Below are 13,546 nucleotides of genomic sequence, written 5' to 3'. Positions count from 1 at the left end.
TCCCTTATAAAATGTACCATTTATCACTGTATCAATGAGAGAAGCACCGTCAACAAAATGAAATTCAGATTCACTTTTATTTCATCATGCACTCCAAAAATGAAATGTGAGAACAGTTGGGGGGAAAAAAATTGCACATGTAATTCTTATTTTTCTAACACTTATCTGCCTAAATGCATGTTAACACACTCCTTTCCCTGACTGACCTAATAAACCAGTGTACAAGACTAAAATGGTGCTGAAACACAATAGACCCAGAAGATACAATGCACAGTAATTCACATTTACAAAGACACTTGTAACAAACAACAAATGGCAAGTTAAATAGTTAATGCATATTCAGACACTTTGTAACATTTCCATCCTGTAACACTGACATCTTATAAGCAACATCAAATGCAGCATGTATATTAATAAAAAAAAAAAAATCCAAAATAGTCCTTGTATTTGACATTTAGGTGTTAAATATTATCAATATAGAATATTAGGATATTGTCTTTCACAGTTTCCTTTTATTTAACTATGGGGATGTTTAGAAGAAAAAAAAAAACCTGAAAAAGTTCCCTCAAAAAGTGCAAAGCTTAAAGCAGTTATCATCCCAGCATGCCGATCGCTGTCAGCCGCAGTGTTTTCCACTCAGCCTTATTCTGTGTCACTGTAATGTGCTGTGTAACCCACAAAGAGAAACAGATCAAGCTGTTTTACTCACTGAGTATTCTGTTAAAGAGCATGGCTAACATGTACCTAATCCAGCCATTTTGCATATTTACAGCATTTCTATAGCTCACAATTCACTATTTCTGGAATGAAGAGTCCAGCGGTCAGTTTTTACTGAGGTAAAATATGTTACTGGAGTCCGTTTGTTCTGAAACACAGGAGATGAGTGGGACTGAAGGCACATCAGGAGAGGGACTGTTTCTAAAGCTTGATCAGATACCACAAAACTATCTTTGCTGGTTAAAAAAAAAAAAGTCAGTGAGTAGACAAAATAATAAGCCACCAAGTGACAATACAGGCAGGAGTAAGACACAAGTTACTTCCTCAGAGCTTACACAAAACAAAACTCAGCACAGTGCTAATACAGTACACGCTTCTCCTGCTTTAGCAGGACCAGTCTGACCTGAAATGCACACATTCTGTGCCCCGGTCAGCTCCTTATTACACCTACAGAGACTTGACCTGTTGTTGTTACAGTTTGACGCTTTGTAAGTTATTCATGTCTGCAGAATATTGAGTTTGAGCCCTGCGTGTTAAACAAGGGCACACAGAACAAGAACAGAGCTGCAAGGTGCGATCAATAAGTTTCTTGGCTGCCTCTGACAAGAACTGACACTCAGTGGTGAGTCGTCTACATCAGGACACATTTCACAACTCTTTTTAGCCACATGCAGAACATTTGGTGCAGCACTGGTTCCTTGATCCTTCACGGTCTTGGAGAACTGAGCTATCATCAACTCCAGCAAATAGAGGCAGCTCAGGAGTATGACCTGACGCATGCCCATCTTTCTCTATGCCATATAAAAGGCTGCATATTGTGAATCAGACTGGAAACACAGAGTCATCAGTCAGGTTAATGTTCACTGTGGTAATCCACTCTCACAATTATCTAGCAACCATATTGGTTTAGCTCAAGTGTTTTTGTCTCATCATCACCAGACTTGCTAAACTCATCTCACTGTGACTTCATCCTCTTTCCCAAGCAGAAGGTCGAGTTGTGTATGACCTCCACACGCTCGAGGAATGACACTTCCAGGCAGCATTTCAAGCATAACTGGTATCTATAGATTGTTGCACAATCGTGACGACTTTGAGGGGATTGCATTCAAAGATAAATCTGATTTTTTGCTTGAAACTTTTTGATCACACCTGGTACGTTAGGTTTTAAAGTGACGTATCTGTATTCAAGTTGAAGGTTTGGCTTTTCCCTGATCCTCCACCTTTTTAATGGCCGCCTGAATCTTTGCCTGATCTCCCAGCAGCTGTCGAGGTTTCACTGGCCGGAGGTTTTCATCCAGCTCGAGCAGCACCGGCACTCCTGTAGGTAACGTCACAGTGGCAATTTCCTCATCGGATATACCTGTAGAAAGAGTGCATATTAAAAAAATCAAACTGTCTGCAGTCTTTGATTCAGTATCGGTGCAATCGAGTAAAGTGAAATTCTTTCATTTAAGTTTGTTGCAGAGTCTACATACTGTGCTACAAATTGTTTTCTTCACTATGTGTATGGTTACTGGTTACTGAGTGGGGTGTTTCACATGGAGCTTCTCAGTCTTATGAGTATGATGAAAGGTCAGCATGGGTTTCATGGCTGCAGCCAAATGTAACATAAACTCACTGGCCTTTTTACACAAGTTCAACCTTCCATTTCTGGAACTGAAACATGTCCTTCCCAATACAGTAACTGTAATGAGTAGAAAGAGGAGCCTGTAGAGTTTAGGCGCAACTGCTGATTACAACTGAATGTATTCACGCTACAGAGACAAAAGCTCAGACTGTGTTCAGCTGCAGTGACATACCTTCCAGGTATTTCAGTAGAGCCCTGCAGCTGTTTCCATGAGCAGAAATGAGCACAGTCCTGCCTTTCCTTATCTCTGGGACCACAGTACTGTTCCAGTATGGCAGCAACCTGTCCAACACCTCCTTCAGGCTTTCAGCTCGAGGGAGGCTCTCTATTGGCACGTCACAGGTGGCGTATCTGCGGTCATTGTAAATCTCCAGGAAGTAAGGGTGGGATTCGTCAATAACTGGTGGAGTGACGTCGTAGCTCCTTCTCCACAACTTCACCTTCTCCTCCCCGTGTTGTTGAGCCATCTCTGCCCGGTTCAGCCCGATCAGGGCTCCATAATGACGTTCATTTAGCCTCCAGGACTTCACCACAGGCACCCACTCCAGGCCCATAGCTTCGAGCACCAGCCATGCTGTCTGGATGGATCGGCTCAGTATGGAGGTGAACACCAAGTCGAACTCGTAGCCCTGCTCCTTCAGGAGGCGGCCACACTCCTGCGCCTCCTTCACCCCATCCTCGCTCAGCTTCTGGTCCACCCAGCTGCAGAAGCGGTTCTCCTTGTTCCAGGCTCCCTCTCCATGCCTCAGCAGGAACAGTTTATACTTCGACATCAGCAGCACTGGAAGAAGAAACCTGTCATACAATCAGGGGAGAAACACATAAATATAGCAGAAATGATCATTTAAACATAAATGTGAGCAGATTGACACCGATCTTGTGCTTACAGTGTGTGTATCCCGGCTTGGTCTCAGCTCTGAAGTGACTTGACGATCTTGACTTCTAGGAGGCAGAGCCAGCTAAAGGTTAAAGGTTGTCTTAAAAAAGTGCCTGCCTGAAGTCGGTTAGCTGCAGCACTCATTAAGGAGGCTCGGCACGAAGCAGCAGACACACAGACCACAGGGTACAGACGTGTTTTTAATGGGATGTTGTGGGATGCTGCTGGAAAGCTTTTTAGCTAATGTGATGGGGGAATGTCACAGAGCGATCCAGACAGACATGAAGACACGAACGACTTGAAAAATAAACAAAACAGCGTTTCCAGCGTGTGGCAACTCATCCCAAAATGAACAGGATGTCGTTAAAATGCCGTCTTACCCCGCGTAGGCATCAAATCCGGCCTGAATGAAGCTGGTGCACTCGTTAATGTTGACAGAGTCTCTCAGGCCGAGCACGGCAGCGTCCCTCCAGCGCATGCGTGAGTGACAGGCGGCTCGTCCAATCGGAAAGCTTCAAATCAAATGTGGGCGGGAACGTCTGTGATGTTATGCCCATATTAGGAGTAACGTCAAGCGCGAGGCACGTCCCCGCCGAATGGAGGAGGAGGAGGAGGGGGAGGGGGAGGGGGAGGAGGAGGAGGGGGAGGGGGAGGGGGAGGGGGAGGAAGGCTCAAGGCTGCGTTACAGTTATTCACTGTAGTTTTACTAAAGCTTGGTTTTATGTTGTTTGTAAGACATATTTCAGCTGCCACAGACAACTTTATTTACATGCTGAGCGAGGACAGTTTGTGTGAGATGCACTGTGTGAAACAACTAGTTGTGCTCCCCCACTAGTACATATACACCAGGCACTTCATCCAAAAATTACCAGACTTCAACGACATGGTAATTAACCTGTTTGCATCCCAGAAAGGCCGTCGGTGTGAGCTTCTTTTCAAATAAGGTAGGCCCATGCTGACCTTGTGGATCGGAGCCTCATAACAAAACAAACACTCAAGAGAGAAAAACACATCAGTATATTATTTTCATATTTGTCTATCAAGCAACATGACTGGTGGACCTTCGTCTCCATTCTCTCACTAGTGCTGATATTTTCTCTGGATTGTTTTCTGTTCAGGGTCCTCTACTCCTCAGCAGTCTGATAAGGAGGAACCACTGAACGAACAGCTTTATTTCAGTTCACTTTGGAGGGTTTAAAATAGTCTGGACATTCATGAGTTCTTCATGTTATGATCCCGATAAGTTGAACTCCATGTTCAGTTTGTTTTTAAAAACAGAAGCTATGCGGGTTAACATTTTGTCAAATAAAAAAATAGACTGCCTTGCAATTTCAGGTTGTCTTTTCACTTTAACATAATCATAAATGATCATCCTGAGGGTTTGTCTTCAGGGGACCATCCTCAAACCTGTCAATGACTCAAGCAGTGACCTCTGACCCTGCACACAGCTGGCAGTCTTGAAGAAATCAGTTTTCTCTCAAACAGGCCTGAATCACATGCTTTACAGCATTTTCCAGGAAAAGGTTCACAGGTGAATCTTCTGGCCTCTGTCCACCTACTGAAGATGCAAAAAAAAGAAATTAATTTTGACAAATTTCCAGAGGTGGAGGTTTCTGAAAATTTAGTACTTATGTACAAATACTGCTACACTGATTAATGCACAATTACACGTAAAAGTACCGGTGTCAGAAAAATACTTAGGAGTGCAAAACATATTTCTAGACAAGAGTATTATTACGTTTAACCAAAGGATGTTTTGTGTTGTCAGTAGCAGACATTTTATTTGATCCGTCTGATAAAATACTGCATTCAAAGTTTGTTTCTCAGATGAACAATGAAAAAGTACGCCAAGACAGCTTGTCTTGTGACCAAATGTAGATTTAAGCAGGAATTTATTTTTATTAAATGAATTCCCTCTTTTTCGAAAAAGGTCACTGTTTTTCTTTATTTTGGTTTTAATCTGCAGGTCAGTTTAATTTTAAATTAATCAAATTCTTAAGATTGCAGAGTGAATCTCTCTCAGAGAACCAATCATCAATCACATCATAGATTAATCAACCCGTCGTGATCGGACAGGCTATTTGAAAGATTTGAATATAAATTCAAATTGTGGGTGTCCTCAGTAGACGTCAGATTAAAAATAGTGGAGTAGATTACATGTTGTAAATTCTATGCAAGTATGAGTAAAATCACATACTTGTAAAAATAAAGGTACAAGAAGCCAAACCCACTTAATAACATTAACATGAGTATTTGTAATTTGTTCATTTCACCCCTGCAAATTTAACACTCAACAAGCAACTTTGTTGACTCATTGATGGATTCTTTATTTTAAACATGTAAAAAACACGAAACAAAACAAACAAGTTGAAAACCTTTCCCTTTGGTTAAAAACCCTGCTTATTTTTTTTTAACTCCCTGTTCTTCCTCCGTATCATCAAACTCTTCATCTCTTCACTCCACTCCGCCTCTCTCTCTCTCTCTCTCTCTCTCTCTCTCTCTCTCTCTCTCCTCTGTCTCTCTCTGCCTCTCTTTCTCTCTCTCCCTCTCTCTCTCTGCTCTCTCTCTCTCCTCTCTCTCTGCTCTCTGTCTCTCTCTCTCTGCCTCTCTTCCACAACCGGTTTTGTGGCACAAGTGAGGAGTCACAATCAGCGTTTAACACAGAACCAGCAAAAGCAAAACCACCATGCATTAAAGTAAACTTTAATCCTCTCGGTGTTCTCGGATCACTCGGTTGTCTGCGTAACCGGCCAAAAATCTTCGCTTGGGCCGTAGATTGTGACTCTTCTAAACATTCTCAACTTGCTGGTTATCCATTCTTGCAGGTGTCTCTGTCTTTCACACTCCCAGCCACATACTTCCTATGTTTAACACTTTGGTGTCTACCAAAGTAGTTGTGGAATTTTTGGTGAATCAGAGCCAAAGATGACGAGTCAAGGTGTTGATGCTGCACAAGGAGGATTTATTCAGAATTTGCAGAGGAAGCACACACAAATCAGCTGATTGAGAGCAAGGCTGTTGACTCTGGCATGACTTCCGGCCATGCCATGTCATATAGCCAGATCTCACGAGACTAGCAGACGACATTTCTCGGGGAAACAGTCCCTACACCAGGTGACTTCAGACAAAACAAAGTGGCCTTCACACTGTGTTCCTGAGAACTTGGAAACAAAGCATTATTCCATCTCAAGCAGGACAATCAATATTGGTTCCCATTTGTGGGACTTCTGACTGAAAAAATGGGTGAGATTGAATAAATCCTGGAACTCATCCTGCTCTGGAGCAGGCTGGCTCCACAGAACAAATCTTCATGATAACTTATGTCAGAACATGTCTCACTTTGCCTTATCCTACTTTTATGGAACTAGATAATAGATTAGTTCATCCAGGGATATCCAGGCTTCATCAATTATCTTGGTTTTGTTCAATACTACTGATCAAAGAACAGTGAAAATAAGCTGTTAAATTTTACTGTTTTCCTTTTTCCTTTAACTGAATCACATGTAAGTGTGGCCTGGGATTAATTACCACTCTTTATCTAAAGATACTTATTGAACTAAGATACTGAATGTGATAGGCCCACTAAAAGTACTGAATAAATTAAAGTGAAATGTAATTACCGTAAACAAATCAACTACTTTATTTTTTATTTTAAAATAAACTGTAATGCCATAGTACAAGAAACAATACAACACAAAATCACAAAAATGAAATAAACAGTACCTCATTAAAATGAAAATTTACAAAAACAGACGGTATTAATAAAGAAATAAATACTTAAAACTATTATGGAAATAAACAGATGTGGCTTATACAAGGTAGAAAACATGGTTTAGAAATCAAATCAAAAGGCAAATAATTTGAGCTGAAAACTGTAAAAATGTAGAGAAAAACTTTGAACAGTAAATAAGTCCATAATTTAATGGATACATTTCATACTTTCAGTTTTTTCTATATTTTTAAACTCTCTGTTGTGTATTTAATCTATAAATACAGTCTGGAACTGTGTTTTCTGAATAATCCAGAGGATTATGTTCTTTTCCTCAGCAAGTTTACTGTAAAGGTGCATTAAGGAGTTTGCACGTTTTATGCAAAACAGCACCCCCTGCAGGCCTTGGGCGTAATGCAGCTTAGTGAAAAACTCGTGCCTGTGGCTCGCGTGCACGGAAGAGGAGGAACTCCGTCTTCGCTCGTTTAGTAGCACTCAAGTAAGATTTAAGTTTCTTTTACCTGGTGGAGTCTGTGCTGGAGCTGTGGCAGTGCTAGAAGCCAGTCTTTTCTTACTTTCTGGAAGATCCTGCTCAGTTGTTGCTCACTAAGCATCTGGCGGAGTAATGGCGGACAAAGCGAAAATTATCCAGCCGGAGCGCGCATTACGTCATTCCTTTCAAATTCTCCCCAAAAAAATGCTGGTGCCCGACCGGCACTGCAACTTTCAAGTGACAATTTAGCGCTGTTAGAGGTACTTGTAATGAATATGTCAGGGCACATTGTACACGTCATTAAAAATGTGTAACATATTTATGGTGGAAAATAAGTATTTTTAAGGTTGTAAAACTCCTTAATGCACCTATAAATTCAATTAGAAGAAATGAGGTATCAGTACTGATTATAGGACTTACTCTTGAATCCATAAAAATGTTAGATTTTCAGCATTTGAAGGAAATCTAAAGCATCAAAACATCTTGTCCCATGTGTTTTCTACACCTACAGGGAGGAGGTGAGACAGCTGGAGGAATGGTGCGAGGTGAACAACCTGCTTCTGAATGTTGACAAAACAAAGGAGATCATCGTCGACGTCAGGAGATCTCGACCCAGCCACACACCACTGCTTGTCAACAACACAGCAGTGGAAGTTGTCCAGAATGTCAAGTCCCTGGGGGTGCACATCACAGACAACCTCAGCTAGTCTCTTCACATTACATCTCAGGCCAAGAAAGCACAGCAACGCCTGCACTTCCTGCTCCGACTAAGAAGAGCCTCCCTCCCCTCTCCCATCCTCTCCACCTTCTACAGAGGGACCATCGAGAGCCTGCTGGCCAGCGGCATCTCCGTCTGGTCCGGGAGCTGCAAGGCCGCGGACTGGAAATCTCTGCAGAGAGCGGCAAGGACGGCAGAGAAGATCATCGGGTTCCCACTCCCCTCCATTCAGGACATCTCACACAGACGCTGCTTAGCCATCGGATCTCCTCGGACTCCACCCACCCACACCATGGACAGTTCTCCCTGCTGGCGTCTGGCAGAAGATGAACAGCTTCTTCCCCCTGGCTATCAGACTACTGAATGGCACATAACTGTCCCACATTGACCCTGGATATTTTTCTGGACACTGTTGGTGCAATATTCATGCACATATTTGTGCCACTCATATCACCTCTTCCATGGTTCTGTGCAATATCTTTGTTTTTCGTTAAGGACTGATTTCTCTCATTTAACAGTGCAATATTTGTTTAGTTTTTGTAAATATTTTATTAATTAGTCAAAGATCTTTTTTTAACTGATCATGTTAATCAATATCATGTGCATAGCCCTGTCTTCATATCTTTTTTCGATACTATTTATTTTTTTGATACTAAAAGCATTCTTTATCTTTATGTATTTATTGAGTGTTGTTGAAACTGAGGAAGCCAAATGAGACGAAATTCCATTCCTCAGTGCACTGCTGTGTAATGTGAAATGACAAATAAAGGAAGTCTAAGTCTAAGTCTAAGTTTTCGTGGTGCTCTGACGTCTCTCATTCCAGGCTCTGTGGCCCCTCCTCCTCATGTTTGATCGCTGTTCCCCGGGACGATGGTGTCTTGGGTTTATGAGAGTCCGTCCCTCTGGGCTCTGGTTGCTGGTTCGTCTGTGTTTGCAGTGTTCATGCAGTTTGTCTCTGCTGGTCTGCATATCTGTCTGTCTGTACCACAGTTTTGTGTTTTTGCTCCTGAGGCCCTTTTGGAATCCTGCCTTTGTCTGACTGTGGACTTCCTTTTATTTTGGAGTTTTGATGAACATCTTTTCCTCATGGTTGTTTAAGAAATGAGAAGAAACTCATTGCACCAGCTGAGGTTAAATAACTTGTTGCCAGCTGAAAGAGGATCTCTCATGCAGTAATTATCTAAAAGAAGGCTCGTACCTATTTTCTCAGTTAAATCCAGATGTTTTTGGTCCAGGCAGTGTATCTTAAAGGTGCATTAAGGAGTTTTACAACCTTAAAAATACTTATTTTCCACCATAAATATGTTACACATTTTTAATGATGTGTACAATGTGCCCTGACATATTCATTGCAAGTACCTCTAACAGCGCTAAATTGTCACTTGAAAGTTGCAGTGCCGGTCCGGCACCAGCATTTTTTTGGGGAGAATTTGAAAAGAATGACGTAATGCTCGCTCCGGCTGGTTAGGTTTCGTTATGTCCGCCATTACTCCGCCAGATGCTTAGTGAGCAACAACTGAGCAGGAGCTTCCAGAAAGTAAGAAAAGACTGGCTTCTAGCACTGCCACAGCTCCAGCACAGACTCCACCAGGTAAAAGAAACTTAAATCTTACTTGAGCACTTCTAAACGAGCGAAGACGGAGTCCCCCTCTTCCGTGCATGCGAGCCGCAGGGACGTGTTTTTCACTAAGCTGCATTACGCCCAAGGCCTGCAGGGGGCGCTGTTTCGCATAAAACGTGCAAACTCCTTAATGCACCTTTAATGCTCATTTTGCAACATTTTCTGGCAGAATAAATTGAATTTGAGGAATGGAGGGAATGTAATGCGTGATGTGACTTCATGTTAACCCTGTAAGCCCTAGGCTATTTTTCAGAGCCCCTTCTCGAAAATGACATAACAAAATAAAAAGAATATAACATCTGCAGCTCTAAACCTCCATCAGATCATAGTCAAATATGTGAACACTCTCTCTGCAAAGTTTGACTCTGTGAAAGTGAAGCAGAACAAAATTTGATAGGTTTCAGTACAGACAGGTCAGGCGATGGCACACTCTAGGCACACTATATTGCCATTTGTGAAATCTGAATTTTCTAATGTACCAAATTATATATTTTACTTTTATATCACTGCTGATGTTCAATACATTCAAACAGAGCAGTCTTTGGCGTGACTGCAGTGGAAATTCACAGAGAGCGTCTGTTAACGCTCAGCTGGACGCTCCGTGCGTAATCCTCCTTTGAAACAGCCCTGCTGTTCAGGTTTGAAATAATGCAAACTACTTCTCTGCTTTTTTTTTTGGAGGATCGGAAACAACGTCAGCTTCATACTGACACCTACTGGACACAGATGGGAACTGCAGGTTATTGGATGCCAATAAAATAGAGCTTTTTCACTAAAAGGACAGTAGTTTTTTTTCTTTTCTCACAACAATCGACACCTGCAAGAGACAAATGCTGCAAGAGAAAAATGCTGCAAATTCAATCCACAACGGAAGTGCACCAGGTCGCTCCAAGAAGAAGAAGAAGAAGAAGAAGAAGAAGAAGAAGAAGAAGAAGAAGAAGAAGAAGAAGAAGAAGAAGAAGAAGAAGAAGAAGAAGAAGAAGAAGAAGAAGAAGAAGAAAGTACGAAAGCCCTACAAGGACATGGTTAAATACTTTTTTAATTTCCTCCGCTTTGCCGTGAAAACGAGTTAATTTTAGTGGTTTTCTCGAGAAGTCGACTTATTTTTCCTTGTTATCTCGACAAAACGACAATCTTACGGTGAACCGGAAATCACAGTCTTTCACCAGTCAGCGACGCTCCGCTGCCTCGGACCACAGATAGAGGTGAGTTCAGCCTGTTCATGAGGTTTTTGTGCTGTTACCCATTTCTGAATAACTTATATGATGCACGCAAATCAAAAACTGTATGTCCAGCATTTGCGCAGTGGAACTGCGATATTTAGCCTCCTAATGCAGGGACCTGTGTGTTTTGTAGTGCCTGGCCCAGACTGTGTCTGTGTTCTGGAGCAGGACGAACTGCAGCCTTGACGCAGCTCGAAGAACTGGAACAACCTCACCAAATTCACCAGGTAAGCTTAATTAAAGAGTCCACAGGCCAAATGGAGGCCCTCAATGAGGTAAAACGAGGATGTCACATCTCAAAATTATGTTCAGTTAAAGTTTTGCAATAGGTATCATCCAAAATATTAGAGCTTAGGTTGCATTGATGAAGTGTCAGAACTACAATTCAGAATGTTGGACATGGACATTGCATCAGGCCTACTTTTAACTTTTTGTCCTTTAAAGCAACTTAAACAGTTTTATTTTATTGCAGTTTTAGTGTATTTCAACCACTTTAACTATAATACCTGTTTCTGCAGTTCACACTTTTTGGATTTTAGTTGCTCTTGCTTTTCCCTTTTCACCGTTTCTTGAAGTTTAATCAATTTTAGCCATTTTGCCTGCTTGCTTTTTTCCCAAGATTTCTTATTATTCTTTTATATATTTACTTCTTTAACCATTGTACACATTTTATATCTATTACTGCTTATAGTTGTTTTACGGGTGGGGCAGCTTGGACTTGGTTTTCTCTCAATCAGAGGGCTGTAGGTTCAAACCATCCTTGAGCAAGACACTGAGCCCTATACTGTTCTCAATAAATGGATCTAACACCTTCCATTCCAGCTGTGAATATAAAGTCTACACATCTCCGTTAAAATGCTAGGTTTTCATGATGTAAAAAAAAAATGAAAGCAAGACAAATAAATTCACAACTTTTTTCACCTTTAATGTCACCTATAACCTGTCCAATGCAATTGAAAAAAAACTGAAACCTTTAAAAGGGAAAAAATATCAAATAAAAAAAGTGAAAAAACCTGGTTGCATAAATATGCACACCCTTAAACTATTACTTAACTATTACTTAAACTATTACTAAAAGTGCTTTGTTGCAGCACTTTTGACTTTTATTACAGCACTCTGTGTTTTCGGCTAGGAGCCTATCAGTGTGGCACATCTTGACTTGGCAGTATTTGCCCACTCTTCTTTGCAAAACTGCTCTAAATCTGACAGATTGTGAGGGCATCTCCAGTGCACAGCCCTCTTCAGATCACCCCACAGATGTTTGAATGGATTGAGGTCTGGAGTCTGGCTGGGCCATTCCAAAGCCTTAATCTTATTCCAGTGAAGCCATTTTGTTGATTTTGATGTGAGCTTTGGGTCATTGTCGTGCTGAAAGATGAAGTTCCTCTTCATGTTCAGCTTTCCAACAGAAGACCGAAGGTTTTGTGCCAACACTGACTGGTATTTTGAACTGTTCATAATTCCATCCACCCTGACTAAGGCCCCAGTTCCAGCTGAAGAAAAACAGCCCCAAAGCATGATGCTGCCACCACCATGCTTCACTGTAGGTACGGTGTTATTTTGGTGATGTGCAGTGTTCTTTCTGTGCCAAATATACCTTTTTGGAATTACATCCAAAAAGTGAAACCTTGGTTTCATCACACCATAACACATTTTCCCATGTGTTTGGGAGATTTCAGGTGTCTTCTTGCAAGATGAAGCCGGGCTTGGATGTTTTTCTTTGTAAGATAAGGCTTCCGTCTTGCCACCCTACCCCATAGCCCAGACACATGAAGACGTGAGATTGTTGTCACATGTATGACACAGCCAGTACTTGCCAGAAATTCCTGCAGCTCCTTCAGTGTTGCTGTTGGCCTCTTGGCAGCCTCCCTGACAAGTTTTCTTCTGTCTTATCAATTTTGGACGGATGTCCTGTTCTTGGTAATGTCACTGTTGTGCCATATTTTCTCCGCTTGGTGATGACGGTCTTCGCTGTGTTCCGTGGTGTTTAATCCCTTGGAAATTCTTTTGTAGCCTTCACCTGACTAATATCTTTGAATAATGAGATCCCTCTGATGCTTTGGAAGCTCTCTGCGGACCATGGCTTGTGCTGGAAGACGCGGCTACAAAAATGTCAGGAAAAGCCTGCTTGAACAGCTGAACTTCATTTGGGGTTGATCAGAGGCACTTGAATTGGTGACAGGTATTTGCTGACTCCAGTTTAACCTGAGTTTCAATGAAATTGGTTAATTCTGAACACTGCCACATCCCCAGTTATAAAAAGGTGTGCAGACTTATGCAACCACTATGTCTCAGTTTGTTTTATTTTGACTTCGCCTCCCTGAAAGATTTCTGCTTGTTTTCTCAACTGCGTTATAAAAGTTATAGGTCTTATTAAAGGTGGAAAAAGTTGTGAGATTATTTGTCTTGCTGCTATTTTTTAACGTCCTCACATTTCAACAGGGGTGTGTAGACTTTTTATATCCACTGTACATCCATATGTGTGTGAATGGATGAATGTGGATAAAAGTGAAAAGTGCTTTGTTGAGTGTTCTAGCAGTTGAAAAGTGTTTTATGAGTGA

General features: G+C 41.6%; 1 protein-coding gene across 2 annotated transcripts; it reads right to left on the bottom strand.

The window, feature by feature from the left end:
• Positions 1-79: 79 nt before the first annotated feature.
• bpgm (2,3-bisphosphoglycerate mutase) lies at positions 80-3,693 on the bottom strand. Of its 2 annotated transcripts, none has more exons than XM_030097139.1 (4): positions 3,602-3,693; positions 3,232-3,286; positions 2,517-3,139; positions 80-2,077 (listed from the first exon to the last, which is right to left on the bottom strand). In XM_030097139.1, exons 3-4 carry the CDS (start codon positions 3,115-3,117, stop codon positions 1,902-1,904), a joined length of 777 nt encoding a protein of 258 aa, XP_029952999.1. In that variant the 5' UTR covers positions 3,118-3,139; positions 3,232-3,286; positions 3,602-3,693; the 3' UTR covers positions 80-1,901. The 2 variants fall into 2 exon arrangements, with proteins under 2 accessions (XP_029952999.1, XP_029953000.1); XM_030097140.1 differs by having other exon boundaries at positions 3,232-3,283; positions 3,602-3,685.
• Positions 3,694-13,546: the final 9,853 nt, after the last annotated feature.

This window comes from Salarias fasciatus, chromosome 7, assembly GCF_902148845.1.
Source record: "Salarias fasciatus chromosome 7, fSalaFa1.1, whole genome shotgun sequence".
Taxonomy (NCBI): Eukaryota; Metazoa; Chordata; class Actinopteri; order Blenniiformes; family Blenniidae; genus Salarias; species Salarias fasciatus.
This window is presented reverse-complemented; position numbering and strand designations above follow the sequence as displayed.

What these genes read in the sequence shown, in the direction of transcription:
- bpgm (XM_030097139.1), bottom strand. Translation starts at nt 3,117, where the DNA reads ATGTCGAAGTATAAACTGTTCCTGCTGAGGCATGGAGAGGGAGCCTGG. An exon ending in TCTACTGAAATACCTGGAAG is followed by an intron (nt 2,078 to 2,516) that starts GTATGTCACTGC and finishes CTCTTTCTACAG; the next exon opens with GTATATCCGATGAGGAAATT.